Source organism: Petaurus breviceps, unplaced genomic scaffold (assembly GCF_028583685.1).
Source record: "Petaurus breviceps papuanus isolate PSGF00001 unplaced genomic scaffold, PetGlider_PUasm1.0 140, whole genome shotgun sequence".
Taxonomy (NCBI): Eukaryota; Metazoa; Chordata; class Mammalia; order Diprotodontia; family Petauridae; genus Petaurus; species Petaurus breviceps.
The window spans coordinates 3,986,027-4,005,460 of record NW_027185698.1 but is presented as its reverse complement, the minus strand read 5'-3'; the positions used below and the strand labels follow the sequence as shown (position 1 = coordinate 4,005,460).

General features: G+C 36.6%; 1 protein-coding gene across 1 annotated transcript in view; it reads left to right on the top strand.

Moving 5' to 3' along the window:
* The window catches only part of DTHD1 (death domain containing 1), a 64,271-nt gene extending 46,239 nt beyond the window's left edge, over positions 1-18,032 (top strand). The window contains exons 9-10 of the mRNA XM_069073586.1: positions 15,487-15,544; positions 17,532-18,032. Coding sequence (XP_068929687.1) covers positions 15,487-15,544; positions 17,532-17,851 — 378 coding nt within the window. The 3' untranslated portion in view covers positions 17,852-18,032. The remainder of the gene's footprint in view (positions 1-15,486; positions 15,545-17,531) is intronic.
* Positions 18,033-19,434: the final 1,402 nt, after the last annotated feature.

The window sequence follows — 19,434 nt, the reverse complement described above, 5'->3', positions numbered from 1 at the left end:
TCTCTTTCTTTCTTTCTTTCTTTCTTTCTTTCTTTCTTTCTTTCTTTCTCTCTCTCTCTCTCTCTCTCTCTCTATCTAATACTGCATATATCTCAAGCTTTTAATAGGATTTAAGATTGTCTTAGTGCTTATAGATGGCTCTTAATAACATTGAATGAATTATTTAGAACTTAGTATTAACTTATGTTCTGGCATCTTCTTGGGAAATGAATCATTTATGATGTAGGCAGCTTAATTTTCATAAATAACTTTTTCATGTTTCATAGGTCTGCACTTTGCCAAAGTATTTAATCACTTGCCAATATCATTTATAGTTTTACACATACCAGTGCTGTGAATTCTTGCTTCTACATATAGGGATTTTTTCCATCAACTTATAACATTGCAATTTATTTTCATGATCAATTCTGCTTTTACCATCACCAATCAGTCTCAGTGTAGAAAAGAATTCAAGTTGGTGTGGTTACAGATAAGGAAATTGAGGTTTAGAGAAATTAAAATGGTTGTATGGTGAACAGTCATCATAAGTGGGATCTGAACACAGGTCTTTGTGATTCCATGTCCAGCGTGGTTACCACAAGGAGCACAGGTGGTATTTTTATCATTCTTACTTATTGAAGTCAATGGCATTAGAAATGAAGGGCAGATTTGGGGTGGTTATAAAGAAGGTGCCTGAGAACAGGAATTTGATTTTTGAACCATGAATAAAAATTTAGGAATTATAGGCTATTGCCCAAGGATAGAGTATATCAAACAAGGGGTAATCAAAATGTATTTCCCTGGAGTTTTGGAAATCTAATTTAAAAAACAAACCACAACTTTAAACTAGAAGAGTGAAGTGTATCTGTGTATCTACAATGCTATGTAACATAGAGTTCATAATTTTTTTTTTGTCTCATATGACTCTTTGGCAGTATAGTGAAGCCCTTCTAAAAATGCTGTTTTTAAATACCTAAGGTAAAGTACATAAGATTACAAAGGTAATAGAATTACAAGTAAAGATATAATTTTTCTCCTCCAAGTTGATAGACTCCCTTAAATATATTAATGGACATTTTGGGAGTCCATGGATCCCAGAATAAGGACTCTTATTATGGAGAGAAATTATAACATAGGAAGAATAATAATAGAGACACCCAGAACTTTTCAAGAGACATAATCCAAGAAAGTACCCAGTATTTGTCTGTACACAAATGCACAAAGTATTGATAAAAAGAAAAATGAGCAAGAGATCTTAATGCAAAGAGGCAAATTTGACCTCATAGGTATCACTGAGACATAAGATGGGACACATTAGTGGAATATGATTATAGAATGCTAAATATCATTTAAAAGTAGTTAAAATAACTGGTTAGCTTTGTTAATTGAGAAGATATAATTAATATAAAAAAAAACCAGGAATGAGAGCAGGGAAACATAGTGGTATAAGCATTGTGGTGAAGATCAGGGGAACTGTATTCTTCCTCTGTTTTTCACCAACATAAAGGAGTGGATTACTAAGGGGGAAATGAACCCTTGAACCTTGGGAACTTTGAAGTAAAATGTACATTCCATCTTAGAATTTGCAATAGAGGAGTGGCAAATTGGGCTAGATCTCATGTGTCTTTGGTTTTGGAAGTATAGATTTCAAGATTCATAAAAAGGATGGATAGAATTTCATAACCTAAAATTCTATAGGAAAAGTTAGACCAAGAGTCATTGGAAGAGCTAAAAAATGTACTCTTGAAGACAGTAAGGAAAAAATGTTTCAATGAAGAGAACGAAGTGTGAACTATGTAGAGACCAAGGCTCAAGGAGTTCTTCATCATCATCATCATCATCATCATCATCATCATCATCATCACCATCACCATCTCTAGTATTTGTATAGCATCTACCATGTGTCAGGCACTGTGGTAAACATTTTATAAGTGTTTCCACATCTGATCCTCACAACAACCCTGAAAGATAGGTGCTATTAAAGATAGGTGCTACAGTTGAGGAAACTGAAGCAAACAGAGGTTGAGTGACTTGCCCAGGGTCACATAGCTAGTAAGTTATTTGAGCCAGAATTTGAACTCTGGTCTTCCTGACTCCAGGTCCAGAGCTCTATCTAATGTGCCACCTAGTTTCCCTGACCAACTTTGATTTTTAAAATATGATACAGAAGATAGAGTCAATATGTATGGAGGATGAATACAACAGCATAGGCTAGTCCTATTTAAGCTAGAGTTAAGTATGTTTAAATTCAAGATAAACTGAAGCAGGTGGAAGAATTTTTTTAAGGCTTTTGTTTTTGTTTTTTTTTCTTTTATTTACTTTCTAAAGCCATATTCAAGAAAAGAACATATATTTTTTTAAAGGTATAGAGCCACTACATGTGATAGATGGGACAAAGATAACTGATGATGAAGAGAAGGGCCTTCTATTAAACTCTTGCTTTGCTTCTAGTTTCTCTGCCAAGGTGAAGACTTAAGGGGCTAGAAAGAACAAAGCACAAAATGCTAATAGGAATTTGGTAATCCGAACAGGTAGGGAGATAGGGAGCAACTAATCGTGTTTTATGAGCTCAAGCTATCAGGGGCAAATGACCTACATCCCAGAGTATGAACATTGAGTCACTTCCAATAAATTTCAAAAGACTGTGGAGAACACTAGAGGTCTTACAAGATTGAAGAAGTACAAATATTATAATTCTATTAAAATGAGGAGAATAAAGTTTGCAAAGTAGGAGTCAATGAGATCAACTGCAGTTTCTGGGGAAAATTTTAGAATGTTAACCATTATAGAGATAGTGAACATTTAGTGATCACAATAATCCAGGAAGACTTCCAGAACATTTCCTGCCAGACTGTTTTCTTTTTGATAGGATTATTAAACTATTAGATCAAAGGGATGCTGTTGCTATAGTTTACCTAGATTGCAACAAAGCTTTTGATATGATCTCTTATGTTGTTTTATGGAAAATGGGAAGAGGTATAATAGGCTATGATAGAACAATTCAATGGATTTAGAATGCACTTAATAGATAGACCCAAAAAGAAGTCATTATTAGTTTTATATAAGTTTGGAAGGAAGTCTTTAGTGAATTGCCATAAGGATCTATGCTTCTCCCTCAAGGTAACTCAGGGGATCAAACAAGGCTTTGGGGAAAAGGTGACTATTAGTGCTTCCTCTCACTCATCTCAGGGTACTCATGTTTCCCCAATTTCCCTCCTGTTAGAATCAGTGGTGTATAAGGATCTAGTAAATTCAGCTCACAATTATATGTAAGTGAATGATGATTTCTTCTAGACATATCTATATGTGACTAGGGACAAAGAAATGATGCTTTAATTATAGATTTTGAAATAAGAATGGTGATGTGAGGGTAGTGCTTAACCAGCAATTTTATTGCTCAGGGAAAGCAGTATAAACCATAATTTAAAATAAAAATTTTACAACAAATTTATTTGGCTGGGGTTGGCTGCCTATATTCATCTGCAAACCTTTGCCCTGAAAGCTCCACCTGCTTTATGCCAGAAAGATCTATCTCCTTCCTTTTAAAAATAGTTAATAGTTTGGAGATTTATGTAAGCAATCAGTTGACCCTAGTTCTGCTTTCAAGTAATGCTAGCTAAACAATGAACTTCCCTATTTTTCAACTGAACTCCTGACATGTGATTTCTAAGTAAACGATGAAGCTGCTCAAAAGTGATTGTTTTCTCTCAAAGTCAAACAACTTTGCTGGCACAACCTATTTAATGGAGCAGAAAGAAAGACAGGCATATGAGTTTGATGCAATTCTTCAGAATGTCTACTTTTCACTGAGCTTGATTTTCATTTCTTTTATCCCCTCAGATAAACTGATGGATGGATTTCCCTGCAATATAACCCTGGATAATTTTTAAGGGTTTACATAATCATGTGATTCTTTTTTTTTCTCTTTTAAATCCTGACTAAATAGTTGAAGATATTTAGAACTGCTTAATTTTTCCCTCTTAACATCCTTAAATTAGAGGTAGTCTACATATTACATATTTAAGGTTTTGGGTTCTTTTACATTGTAAGATTTACAGGATGGCCTCAAATTCCAAGGACAAAAAGAAATCACTAAAACATAAATAACTGTCAAGAAAACAGGGGGAAAAATGGTTTGTAGATTCTCCTTGAGGGACAAAATAAAGGAGTTAGCAGGTTTGGTTTCATTCTGTGCCCAAAGGCAACAAAACCATTTCATAGGAGCCCCAGTAATTTTGCCTTACAATGCTCACAGTAAACAGAAAAAGAACTTTGAAGATAATTGTAACTTACCTGACAATACTTGTTCTAGAAGATAAGTACAGGGAAATTCTATGAGATACTTGATAAAGTCCTATACACCAAGTCGTTGATGCTAATTGACTTCAGTATGAAAGAAAAACACAATGGGATGACAAAAATGTTTTGGAAAATGTAATTTAATATTAAGAAGCAAAAAAAGGCCAAAGACATAAAACTACTCAGAAGTCTTATGTCAAAAAGCTTGAATAAACTTTTAAAGAAGAAAGTAAAAGGAATCTGGGCCTGACAATCAGTGAACACAACTACAAAAACTAAAACTGATTATATCTTGAGAGGCAGGAAATGACTCTATATTAACGTGAGAGTCATTTCTAAATCAACACCTTGCAGTCAGAACAGCAGCAAGTATTTGTCAGGGCAAATGTTAAAATCTGTGTCAAAATAGGAAAAAAAGAATATAGATGAGAAAAAGTTAATGAAAAAATTTACATAAATTCCCACTTGTCGTCAAACAAGCTATTGACATTAAAAAAAAATCAAAGTTGATAACACAGATTGTAGATATTTCCTACAGTCATTTAAAGACATTAAGCAATATTCACAACAAGAAGGCCAAAAGAATCCAGAAACCATGTCAATCAGCAAATAGTTGATCTCTATTCCAAGAAAGAGCTATAAAAGCCAATCATGACTCTAGTTTATAAAAGAAACTCCATCCCCAGTCCCAGAATCAGTCAATCAATCAACCAATATGCTTGGAATGTAATAAAAAAGTAGATGTTAAGGTATTTTACCACAAACCTACCAGAGTAAGTAAATAGGTCCTTAGTAAATTTGAGAGGATTATAGGGCTTTGGTGATTGAATAAGGGCAAAATGATGACACTCAGGAAAAATCTTGTGATTGACTGAATCAGTCACTCTCTTGAGCTTATGTATGAAAACAGTAGGTCAGTTCTAGAATGGAGTTGTCAAGTTTGGGAGAAAATTATTTTTCCCCACCAATAGTGATTCCCTTTGCCTTCCACTGACCATGGGATTGGGGAGATTGGACCACTGGGAAATAATGCATTCAGCCAAAAGAGGACAGACATCCTAAGGACAAGAAAAATATATATGGAAAGAAGCAGTTCTAAAGAGCATGATTCCTTATGGAAGAGAAAAGCACTGCTTATGTACTCAAGAAAGGATGAGATCCTGGGAGCCCAGCTGAGGGTCCCACTCAGCTGAGAATTACACCTTAAGTGAACTGGGTGAGGACTCTGCAAAGAGAGAAGGGACTTACAGTACCAGGATTTGTCACTTATTCTTTGCCACATGTGTATCCTACATATGTGTTTCACTACCATTTTACTCTAAATTTGAGCCCCCTCCTCCAATCAATGATATGTGTATTTTTGGCAGAGTGAGCCTTAGGTTATGGGTGGGAGGGGCCATCTCTTATATTACCTGTACTTACAATATCATCTTTTCTAAAAGAGTTAAGTTGATTTGTTGATTGTTAATGAGATAAACACAGGTGAGGGCTTAAAAGCTAAGTGTTAGAAGAGCCCTAAAAGATTATAGTGAAAATCCTGAGAATATAGACTACTCCAAGGTCAAAATACTCTATTGGTTTACATCTACTCAAAGCCATGAGGACCCAATCAATGTGTTTCTTTTTACCCCAGTCAGCAGCAGGCTACAATTAGCTTGAAGCAATTAAAAGCAGAGTAATAGAAGCAAATGCATTGAATAAAATAACATAGTAATAGAACACCTTCCTCTTCCCTAAACTTGAGGTACATTCTCTGACAAATGTATATGCCATGATTTGGAAGACTAGGTATACAGGGGAAGTGATGTAGGAAGAGTATTCATAGGGAACACATGCTCAGAGTACAACTTGGAGGCACATACTCACAGGGAATATGTATGGAAGGACAACCTATGCTTCCAGATGCTTCAGGACCACCAGTGACTTCTGATGATATTATGGTGCTGGCCTCACTAGGTCTATTCCCCTCTGGATGTGACATCTCCTTTGTGCTTGTTATTTTGAAGGTTTTGCAGTGATTTCTAGTACTTACTGCTTTGCAGGGTTTATGGTTACAACTGGGTGTGTATTTCCTTCTGGTTATTGGTTACTATCCCCAGTATCTGACTAGTATCATCTTGGAGCTATCGTCACACCCTACCCAAGCTAGGTATACTTGATAGTGGCTAGAACACCTTTCTAAGGATAAGCCACCAAACACATCTAACAAAGCTTGGAAAGAATTTACTCAGACTAATGTATTGGGAAGGGGATGGCTAGGTGGTACAGTGGGTACTTCAATCTTATATAAGCTTACTTTTATGGGAAGAGTATTGTTTTAAAAAATTTATTTTTTTTGTTAAATATTTCCCAATTTCATGTGATTTTAGTTATTTGTTTTATTATAAAATGTTAATTTTAGCAATTAAAAAAAATGTGAGTTCCAAATTCTTTCCCCCTCCCACTTCATTGCCTCCTTGAGAAGGTAAGAAAATTTATATTGATTACACATGTGAAGTCATGCAAAACATAATTCCATATCAGCCATGTTGCAAAAGAAAACACAAACAGAATATAAGTGATAAAAAAAGAGAAAAAAAATTATACTGCAATCTGAATTCAGAATTAATCAGTTCTCTTTCAGGTGGTAGATAGTATTTTTCATCATGAGTCTTTGGTATGGGAATGGGAATCTGAAGATCTTCCCTTCCGCTAGGCCCTTTGATAGGCTTAAGTGACTCTGAGAACCTTCTCTGCCCCCTAATAGGCTGAATGTGGTCACATGGAGCCTGTGGCAGGAGCCTTGTTTTTCAGGAATTCTCTCACTTTGTTGCTTTGTGATTGGGTAGTGGGTCAAGAGGGTTGTGGCATTCTCTGAGCCAGGGGAAGGCTATGTATACCCTGATGTGAGGATTTGTTTTGGGGCTCACTTTGAGAAGAGTTATATGATTTGACCAGAAGAGACTCTGGGCAGTTGTTGAGTCCCCCGGCTTTGAAAACCCAGATGTTGGTGCTTCCCTTTCTGGTAACTGACATGTAATGGATGTAATGGTCAGACAGCTGGAAGCCTGTCTGCTGATCTGTTTCTCTGTCTGTTTGTAACCTCTGTTTGTATTCTCTGAAGTTCAGGGTGCTGACCTTTTCCCCCTGAACTAGGTAAATGACATATGTTTTTAAAGCAAGATTGTTAACCCATTTTGAGTTGCTTTCCTTTAGACAAGCAGATCTAGGAACCTATGCTAGCAACCATACTGGGTATGATAGGGTGCTTGCTGCTACAGCCTTTTGGAATTGTCCAGGTCATTGTCTTGATCAGAATATGGTTAAATCTTTCACAGTTGATTACCAGTGCAATGTTGCTGTTACTGTGTACAATGTTTTCCTGTTTATTCTCACTTAAATTTGCATGAGTTCATATAAGTCTTTGTAGGTTTTTCTGAAACCATTCTGCTCATCATTTCTTATAGTATATGAGGATTCCATTACAATCATATACCACAAATTGTTCAGTCATTCCCCAATTGATGGGAATCCCCTCAATTTCTAATTCTTTGCCACCACACAAAAAGCTGTTATGATTATTTTTGTATAAGTGGGTCCTTTCCCTTTTTTTTTGATCTCTTTGGGGTATAGACCTAATAGTGATATTGCTGTTTCAAAGGGTATGTACAATTTTATAGCCCTAATAGTGCAGCTCCAGATTCTTCTCCAGAATGGTTAACTGTTATTCAGTCATTTTTCAGTCATGTCTGACTCTTCATGGCCCCATTTTGGGTTTTCTTGTCAAAGATACTGGAGTTTGCCATTTTCTTCAGTTTATTTTTTATAAGGAACTGAAATAAGCAAGGTTAGGGGACTTGCTCAAGGTCACATAACTAATAAGTGTGATGCCAGATTTGAACTCAGAAAGAGGAATCTTTCTGACTCCAGAACCAGCAATGTATGCACTGTGCCACCTAGCTGCCCACCCAGAATGGTTGGATTAGTTCACAACTCCACCAACAGTACTTTAGTGTACAAATTTTTTCCATATCCCCTCTAGCACTTGTTTTCCTTTTCTATCATGTTATCTTCAGAGTTGTTTTAATTTATATTTCTCTAATAAGTAGTAATTAGAGGATTTTTTCATGTGACTATTGAAAGCTGTAATTTCTTCTTCTGAAAACTACCTGTTCATATTCTTTGACTGTATATCAACTGAGGAATGACTCTTATTTTGTAAATTTGATTCAGTTCCTTTTATCTTTAAGAAATAAGGCCTTAAGGGCAGCTAGGTGGCCCAGTGAACAGACCACCGGCCCTGTAGTCAGGAGGATCTGAGTTCAAATCTGGCCTCAGACACTTAACACTTACTAGCTGTGTGAGCTTGGTCAAGTCACTTAACCCAATTGCCCTGCCTTCCCCCCTCCAAAAAGACAAAAAAAAATGAGGCCTTATCAAAGAAACTTGATGTAATTTTTTTTTTCTGTTTCCTACTTTCCTTCTAATTTTGGCTGCATTAGTTTTAGTTATTTAGTTTAGTTTCTAAGCCAGTTACAGATTGTTTGGATGATTATTACTTTGTAATATGGTTTGAAATCTAGAACTACTAGGCTAACTTCCTTCACATTGTTTTTTATTGATTCCCTTGATATTCTTGACCTTTTGTTCTTGCAGATGAATTTTGTTACTATTTTTCCTCACTTTACAAAGTAACTCTTTGGTAGTTTGGTATGGCACTGAATAAGTAAAGGTAGGTAGAATTGCTATTTTTATTATATTGGCTTGGTCTACCTATGATTGCTTAATATTTCTATAATTGGTTAGATTTGTCTTTATTTTTCAAGAAATCTTTTATTTATATATTTTTAGTTTTCAACATTCATTTCCACAAGATTTTGAGTTACCAAATTTCTTCCTGTCTTTACCCTACCCCCACCCCAAGATATTGAGCCTACTGAATATCCCTTACCCCAACCTGCTCTCTCTTATATTCTCCCCCATTACCCCCTAACTTTCTAATAGGGCAATATGGATTTCTATACCCCAGTACCTGTATATCTTATTTCCCAGTTGCATGTAAAAAAACAATTTTTTTAAACATTTGGTTTTAATATTTTGATTTCCAGATTTTTTTCCCTTCTTCCCTCCTCACCCACCCCCAATGGGAAGATAAGCAATTCAATATAGGTTGTACATGTGTAGTTAAAAAAAACATTTATATAGTAGTTATATTGTGGAAGACTAACAGTATTTCCCTCCATCCTATCCCACCCCCCATTTATTCTATTTTCTACTTTGACCTTGTCCATTTTCAAAAGTGTTGGCTTCTAATTACCCTCTCCCCCAATCTGCCCTCCCTTCTATCATCCCCACTCTCAACCCCTTCCCCCCTACTTTCCTGTAGGGTAAGATACCCAATTGAGTGTGTATGTTATTCCCTCCTTAAGCCAAATTCAATGAGAGTAAGGTTGACCCATTCCCTTTCACCTTCCTGTTCTTCCCTTCCATTGTAAGAGTTTTCTCTTGCCTCTTTTATATGAGATAACTTACCATATTCTATCTCTCCCTTTCCTCTTCTCCCATTATATTCCTCTCTCACCTCTTAATTTTATTTTTTAGATATAATCCCTTCCTATTCAACTGATCCTGTGTCCTCTGTCTGTGTATACATGTACACACATATGCACACACTCCCATATGTATTTATACACACATACACCCTCTATACATGCATATATATGTATGTATGTATATATATATATATACACATATATATTCCCTTCAACTATCCTCATACTGAGAGAAGTCTCATGAGTTACAATTATCGTTTTTGTATTTCTGCTTTTTTTGGGAGGGCATTTGGGGTTAAGTGACTTGCCCAAGGTCACACGGCTAGTTTTTGTGTTAAGCGTGAGGCCAGATTTGAACTCAGGTCCTCCTGACTCCCAGGCCGGTACTCTATTCATTGCGCCACTGGCCGCCCCTACAGTTATTGTTTTTCTGTGTAGGAATATAAATAGTTCAACTTTAATAATTTCTTTATAATTTCTTTTTTCCTGTTTACCTTCTCATGCTTCTCTTGCTTCTTGTATTTGAAAGTCAAATTTTCTGCTCAGCTCTGGTTTTTCCATCAAGAACACTTGAAAGTCCTCTATTTCATTGAATGACAATATTTTCCCCTGAAGCATTATACTCAGTTGTTTTGGGTAGGTGATTCTTGGTTTTAATCCTAGCTCCTTTGACCTCTGGAATATCATATTCCAAGCCCTTTGATACATTAATGTAGAAGCTGTTAGGTCTTGTGTTATCCTGATTGTGTTTCCACAATTCTTAAATTGTTTCTTCCTGACTGCTTGCAGTATTTTCTCCTTGACCTGGGAACTCTGGAATTTGGCTATGATATTCCTAGGAGTTTTCTTTTTGGGATCTTTTTCAAGAGGCAATTGGTGAATTCTTTCCATTTCTATTTTGCCTTCTGGTTCTAGGATATCAGGGAAATTTTCCTTGAGAATTTATTGAAGGATGATTTCTATTAATCTCTTTTTTTGATCATGGCTTTTAGGTAGTCCAATAATTTTTAAATTATCTCTCCTGGGTCTATTTTCCAGGTCTGTGGTTTTTCCAGTGAGATATTTCACATTGCCTTCTAAATTTTTCATTTGTTTGGATCTGTTTTATACTATCTTGATTTCTCATAAAGTCATTAGCTTCCATTTGCTCCAATCTAATTTTGAATGTATTATTCTCTTCAGTGAGTTTTTGAAATTCCTTTTCCATATGGGCAATTCGACATTCTTCTTCTCGTTGGCTTTTAGGACATCTCTTGCCATTTGACTTAATCTATTTTTAAGGTGTTATTTTCTTCAGGATTTTTTGGGTCTCCTTTAGCAGGCTATTTTCTTGCTTTTCATAATTTTCTTGAATAATTCTAATTTTTCTTCCCAATTTTTCCTCCAGTTTTCTTACTTGATTTTCAGAATCCTTCTTGAGCTCCTCCATGGCCTGTAACCAATTCATATTTTTCTTGGAAGCTTTTGATGCAGGAGTTTTGGCTTCTCTAACTTCTTATGTTTCCATGTTTTTATCCTTTTTGTCCCCAAAAAAGGATTCTATGGTCTGATTGTGTTTCCTTTGCTTGCCCATCTTGCCAGCCAATTACTTGACTTTTGACCTCTTTGCCACGGTAGAACTCTGCTTCCAGAGAGAAGAGAACTGTGTCCCAAATCGCTGATGTTTTCACAAATGTTGTCAGAGGTATGAGGAGGGCATCCTCTCTACAGCCACCACAAGCTCTGGCAGCTAGCCTTCTTCACCCCAGGACCACTGCCCAAGACTGCAACCCAGATGTAAGCAGGTCATAGGAAGAGCGATTACCCTCTAAACGTTTGCTTGGTCCCCCTACAATCTGCAGGTTAGGAGCTCTGGAGGCAGCCATGTGGCAGCAGCTGCAGTGATGCCTCTGCCACCTCTTCTCCCAGGGGTGGAGGCCTGACCTGCTCTTCTCCACCTAGATCCAACAGAGTTCCCTACTGATCTTTTACTTTCTCTTTGGCATTTATGGGCTGAGAAGTCTGGAAACTGCCACAGCTGCCAGTGATCCACTCTCCTGAAGTCTGCTCTGGCCAGGCTGTGCTGTTGGTTGGGGTCACCCTGGGTCTGGGCCTGCATGGCTCACATGGGACTGCTCAGCCCCCAGTCTGGTGTGATAGACCCTTCCTATCAGCCTGCCAGGGTGCCTTCAGCAGGAGATTTGTTTCTCTCTATCACTTTGTGGGTTCTGTAAGCTCTAAAATTTGTTTAGAGTCATATTTTACAGGTATTGGAGGTGGTTGGAGTGGGAGCTGAAGCAAGTTCCTGCTTTTACTCTTCCATCTTGGATCAACAATCTCTGTCTTTATTTTTATGAACAGTGATTTTTTCAGTTGTGTTCATCTGCCTTGGCAAGTAGACTCCTAAGTATTTTATGTTGTCTGTTATTATTTTAAATGGAATTTCTCTATTTCTTGCTGCTGGGTTTTGTTGGTAGTATATCAAAATGCTGATGATTTGTATGAGTTTATTTTATACACTGTAACTTTGTTAAAGTTGTTGATTCTCTAAGGTTCTTTAGGTATATCATTTTATCATCTACAAATAGTGAGAGTTTTATTTCATAATTGCTTATTTTTATTCCTTCAATTTATTTTTCTTATTTTATTGCTAAAGCTATCATTTCTAATATATTACTGAATAATATGATGACATCTACTAATAGATACCCTTGCTTTACTCTTGATCTTATTGGGAAGGTTTCAAGTTTATCTCCATTAGAGATAATGCTCACTCTTGGTTTTAGATAGCTACTATGTAGCATTTTAAGATTCCTATGCTTTCTAATGTGTTTAATAGGAATAGGTGTGGTATTTTTTCAAATGCTTTTTCTGTATCTATTGAAATATTCATATGACTTTTGTTATTTTTTTTATTGCTATCATCAATTATGCTGACACATACCACTATTGAAGTAGTCCTGCATTTTTGTTCTAAACCTCATCTGGTCACAGTATATGATCTTTTTGATATATTGATTTAATGTGGTAGCTGCTACATGTTATGTGATACTGCTCCATGATCTAGCTCCATGATATTTGTATTTTTTTTCTGGCTGCTTGAAGTATTTTTCTCTTTGACTTATGAGCTCTGGAATCTGGCTATAATATTCCTAGGAGTTTTCACTTTGGGATTTCTTTCAAGTAGTGATTGGTAGATTTTTTTTTCTCTTTCTATTTTACTTACTGGTACTAAAATATCTGAGCAGGGGAGGCCAGGTAGCACAGCGAGTAACACAGGAGCACCGGCTCCAATGTCGGGATAACATGTGGATCGAATCCGGGCTCAGACACTTATTACCCACCCAGAAACACCTGGCCATGTAACCTTGAGCAAGTTATGTAACCCCAATTGCTTAGGGATGGCCAGGTGGCTCAGCGAGTAAGAGCACCAGCTCCAGTTTGGGATGACCTGGGGATCAAATCTGGGCTGAGATACTTAGCACCACACCCAGAAATAACTGCTGTGTAACCTTGAGCAAGTTACTTAATCCTGATTGCTTAAAAAAAAAAATATCTGAGCAGTTTTCCTTGATAATTTCAATATGATGTCTAGAATATTTCTTTGATGATTGCTTTCAAGTAAGCCAATAACTTAAATTTTTTTTTCTCCTTGATCTATTTTCCAGGTCACTTGTTTTTCCAGTGAGATATTTCACATTTTTTCAATTATTTTTCTGTCTTTTGACTTTGTTTTATTGTTTCTTAATGTCTCATGGTGTGATTAGCTTCATTTTATCATCTAGTTTTTTTTTTTTTAAACAATCAGGGTTAAGTAACTTGCTCAAGGTTACACTGCCAGTAAGTTTTGTGTGGGTGCTGAGTATCTGAGGCTGGAACTGATCCCAGGTCTCCCGACTCTGGGGCCTGCAATCTTAGTCACTGCGCCACCTGGCCGCCCCTCAGATTCTAGTTTTTAAGGAATTATTTTTATCAGTGAATTTTTATATCTTTTTCCACTCAGTCAATTCTGTTTTTAAAGTGTTATTTTCTTCAATATTTCTGTACCTTTTTATTTAAATGAAATTGCTAATTGTCTTTTCTTCTTTTGCTGTCATTTCTTTAGCTAATTTTCCTCATCACTCTTTTTTTGATTTTAAAATTCTCTTTTTTTAAGCACTTCCCAGAATTCTTTTTGGGCTTGTATACAATTCACTTTTTTTTTCTTTAAGGCTTTGCTTGTAGCTGTTTTGACATTATTGCCTTCTTTTGAGTTTGTGTCTTTATCTTCCCTGTTACCATGGTAGATTTTTTATAGTTATGTTCTTTTTTGTTGTTGTTTCTCATTTTCCCACCCTATTTCTTGATTTGGAACTTCATGTTAATGTAGGACCCTTTCCCCAGCATGCAATGGGGTGAGAGAGAGAACTGTCTTGAGCTTTAGTTTTTTTTGCACCACTGTTTTCAGAGATAGTCCTTGGGATTGGAAATTTTCAGTGTTTCCAAGGTGATGTGATCTGGGAAGAGGTGTAGTCATTGTTCTCCTGGTCTGCATTCTGATCCTTACCCAGAAAGGGACCCTGAATACATAAGATTGTAATTAATATTGCTTCTTAAGGCCCTGTTCCCTTGGGATCAGAAAGAATACTGTTCCTTAGAGTCTCTATTCCCTTGGAACTGAAAGTAATCTGTCCCTCAGGACTTTCACTACCTCTTGCCCAAAAGTGCTCCTCCCTGCCCTTGAATTATGACCCAGAAGTGAGTAGAGGCAATGGGGATGCCAAACTATGTCTAATGCTAGCACTATTGACAATCTCTTTCTAATTAGTTGCCAGGTCCCTTTTCCATCTTTAGCTTGAGAACTCTCAAAGCTACTGCTGCTTCTGTCACCCCCACCTAGTCCCACTACTTGTGTTTCATCCACATGGGCTCCAAGTCATCTCCCACCCCTGTGTCACAGATCTCTTTTTCTAGCCTCCTATCTTGTCTTGGGCTGGAATAATATCTTACTCCAACCTTTTGTTGACTCTGCCTTTCCAGAATTCAATTCAAGGAATTATTTTTAAGTTGTTTTGAAGGGAATGTTGGGAAAACTCAGCTGATTTCTCTATTCTGCCATCTTGACTCCACCCCCAAAGTGCCAAGAGTCTTGTTTTTGTATTTTAGCTCTATCAGTTACTGAATAGTTGCATGGCTTTGGGCTAGATACAATTTCTTTGAGCCTCAGTTTCCTTTTCTTCAAAATGGGGTTAATAAGCATTCACAGTGTCCACCTTACAGTCTTGACAAGTAGCTCAGATGAGATAATGTATGTGAAAGTATTTTGTAACTGTAAAGCACTAACCATTACATAAGCTAAGACCTTAGAGATTCATTTTAAAAAATATCAATCTTACTGGTAAAGCATTTATTTGGTTAGTGTGAGTGCTGCATAGTGATTTTTATGGATTATAAAAATGACATTAATGTGCATTCTTTGAGCTGAATTTGCTGAAAGATTCAGATCAGCATCCAGTAACATTCATCTTAGCCCAAGTCTTGGAAAAAGCAATTGCTGAGCACACTCAGACTTCAATGCACAAACTAATTTTGCACACCATGCTCTGTAGTTCCTCTACTTCCAAAAAGGGTTTGGACTTGTATAGGTTATTTGCACAGATATTGTCCACAAATTAATGATTCACCTCTCCTGTTCTTCTGCCTCCTTTTCATCCAATAGCATGAAAAATTAATCAACCATCCACAGAGCACTAAACGAATGTCTACAGATCCTTCAGGTAGGTAACTATTTTTCCAGGTTGCATTTCATCATCCCAACATTTTCATAAGAGTAGGTCTCTTTCTGAAAACAAAATCAATAGAGAAATTGTTTTGCAATTAAAGATGTAAGGGAGTTAGTTATAAAAATTGCTTTCCACTCAAGGGTGCTATAAGAGTAATGTTGATTCATCAGCATAATAAATGCAGTGTCCTTTAGGAAATACATGTACAAATGGAATAACATTTTAAAAATATTCCCCTAGTGATAGTTCTATGCAGATGAAATTAAAGTGGTATTAAAAACTACCAGAAATATAGATGGTTGTGTTGGCTAACTCATAGAACTAATGATTGCTGATTCTAGTAAACAAACAATTATAGTTTGTATTTGAGTGCTGACTGGCAGTTTTAAATATTAGAGTATAATAACTATCCTACATATATGAAGTCAGCAAATTTAAAATGCATGTATTTCATTATGAAATAATATTCTGTACTTATTTACTGTTCATTCATTGCTATGCTTAAAGTAATCACATAAGAGTAGAAATAGGAATATTTTTCTACCCCATCTCTGAATGGGACCTGTTTTATTAGTAAAATAGCTTATTATTTAGTAATTCACATATACCAAGTCATGTAGTCTCTAATGACCTCAGACTTTATTTTCATGGGATTGTTGTGCTGTACCACAACAACGAACCCTGTAAGGCAGGGTTCTAATAACAATGAACACTGTAAGGCAGGTTGTATAAGTACTACTTCCCCCATTTTACACAAGAGAAAAGTGAGGCTAAGAGAAAGTCAGTGATTTCCTCAGGGTCACACAGTTAGTAATAATAGCTAATATTCGTTCAGTTTAACATGTAGTTTCATTAACATGGCAAAACTCCTACTACAGAAATTTGCCATTCATGCACCTTGGTGATTCATTCATTCTTAGAGACTTTCCTGGTGGGCACTGAGAGATTAAGCAATGGCTAGTATACTTCAGAGGTAAGATGAACCCAGGTCCGCCTGCCCTCATGGCCAGCTCTCTACCATGGTGAATGTTGCCTCTTTGCTACCATTTATATATTTCTAATTTTCTTAGAAGATGAAGTTCTTAGCAACTGTTTTAAAGAGAGTAATACCTGGAAGAGTGGTACATAGAGCATGGAGTCTATCTATAGTCCTGATGACTTTGTCAATGTAGAAATTCCTGGTGTGGAACATCCCCCACTAAAGGAAATTGTGAGATAGGTCATAATCACATGACTTGTCACACAGGATCACACAATGGGTAAGTTTAAGAGGTAGCATTGGAACCCAGGTTTTCTTGACTTCAAGCCCAGCAATGAGTCCTCTTGATGCCATGTCCAGGGCTGTATACACTTCACTGATTTGTCTTTCCATATATCATATATAGTTGGATACAAATGATCCCAAGTCAGGTCATAAAGAGATAGAAATTTTTTATATAGAAACTCAGGTTTTAATGTATTCTCACCGTATAAGTTTCTCTTCATATATATGACAGTTCTGTACTAAAAAGGTAACAGAATTTGTCTGAGGCTAATCCTGAATCAATATCAAATGGTCATACTGGATCATTTCAGCTATAGTCCCAGGCTCTCAGTGCTGCTGTTAAACCTTTAATCTCTTTCTCCTTTAACATCAGGTTGGGAGAAAATTTGCTGTGTGGGAATTCTAGTATGGCTAATGCATAAGTAAAATTCATCACCGAGAGAGGATTTTTTTTTTTTAAGCATAAAAGCTCCCTTAATATATGCTACCAGGAACAGATGAAACCTGGCAGTTGCAGTGAATCAGACACTCTTGAGCGGTTGCTGAAATATTACAAACAACTGTCTCCTGGGTTGCATTAAATCTTCCTCAGGCTCTGAAGTTAGAGCCTGCATTTTCACTAAAGAGATGTGGAAAACCAGATAAACATGTCACTTAAGAATAGGTATCGATTTGATCTCTGATAACCATAACGAGTGTTAAATGTCGGCCTCACAGAAGCCCTTTGGGAAAACTTGCTTTACTGGTTGGCTGAGGAACTGTCAGAAGAAAATGCAGCATCCCTTGCTGCATCCCTCCCTCTGCGACGGAGCACCATGCAACTTATCAAACTGAAGAATCCTGATAATCTAACTGAACAGATCTATGAATTTCTTTCCTTCTGGAAGAAAACCCTCCCAACATCAGTTGATAAACAACGGCTTCTATCTCGTCATCTCCGAAAGACTGGGAGGAGTGATCTTTCAGAAGAGCTCAAATATAAGTGGGAGAATAAGGTTTTTTCAGAGCTTCAGCTGGGGTCAGATGTGGAGCAATAAAACCTTGATTTTATATCTTTGTTCCCTTAGGGAAAATGTTAATGTAAATCTTGGAGAGAGTTTCTGTCAAAAATATATCACCAGCTTCTGTATAACAGTTTAATTTATTTGATAGATAGGCTCTTAAAATCAATTAAGGAAAACAGAAGGGCTAATCAGACAATAAAAGGAAATACATAGATCTGAGGGCTTCTTTATGGTTCAGCAATTCATGTTCAGCAAACTTAATTCCCTCTGGTATGCTCAACTTAACAGCTTTAGTCAGTGTTCCCCCCTTACATTTTAATGGCCTTTGTTGTTTCCCAAGTTTATTTTCTTAGTACTGAAATGCAAATTTCATATGTGACATATGACTCACTATTTAGTTGTACTAACATGGATTGAAACTAGTCAACCATGAGATCCAGAAGCCAAGCCACCACTCCAACCTCCATAAAATGTCACATAGGCACAACTAGAAATTAAACAACCCAAAGCATCTGGATTAGATGTCTTGACAGGGATATTTGAAGAAACAGAAGTGCCAAAAATAAAGTAATTTTGATATTTATAAACATAGGAAAACTTCACATGTGCAAATCTACATATTTTGAATTTATATTCAATTAGAGTAAAGCTGGTCTAAAATTCATTTTTAAAAATTATCCATGAATGGGGCGGCCAGGTAGCACAGCAAGTAAGAGCACCGGCTCCAGTGTTGAGAAGACCTGGAGATCGAATCCCGGGCTCAGACACTCAGCACCACACCCAGAAATAACTGGCCGTGTAACCTTGAGCAAGTTACTTAACCCCAATTGCTTAAAAATAAAAAAAAATTAAAAAAAATTATCCATGAAAAGTAGGATTGCTAATAAATTAACGACATAATGAAGGATTCTAAGAGCCCTTTGAGCTAATTAAGAAAACCAGCCACTTTAAAGTATTTTGACACTGTAAATCATTTTCACTCAAATGATTTTTTATTCGTTATGTAGTATTCATAAGATAAGCATGGTGCAGTGGATAAAGAGTTGTTCTCAGAACCAGGGAGACCTGGGTCCAAGTACCTTCTCTGATACGTATTTCTGTGTCACACTTAACCTTTTAGAGATTTAGGCAGCTCTCTAGGACTACAAATTGCAGGGAAGGTGACAATTTACATTGATAGAGTGTCCTTATTTGAGAGTTCTCTGTATCTGTAAAATCACAGCATACTATATTATTCCTAATTATATGTCCTTAAAGACAATGAATCTCACCTCTTCATTAAAGACGTTTTCCACTTTCTACACAGAAAAGCTACTTTGAATTACTTTGTTCTAGGAAAGGAAATAAGGGACTAAGTATTTGCATAGCACTTATGTGCCAAATACTATGCTAAGTGTTTTATACAAACATTATCTCACTTGATCTATACACAACCCTGGGAAGAAGGTGCTCCTTTCAGTTCCATTTTATAGCTGAAGAAACAGGCAAAAAAAAAAAAAAGGCAAGTGACTTGCCAGGACCACACATCTAGACAGTGCCTGATTTGAACTCAAGCCTTCCTGACTTTAGACCCAGTGTTCTATACATTGCACCACCTAGCCCTGAAGTCTTGAATA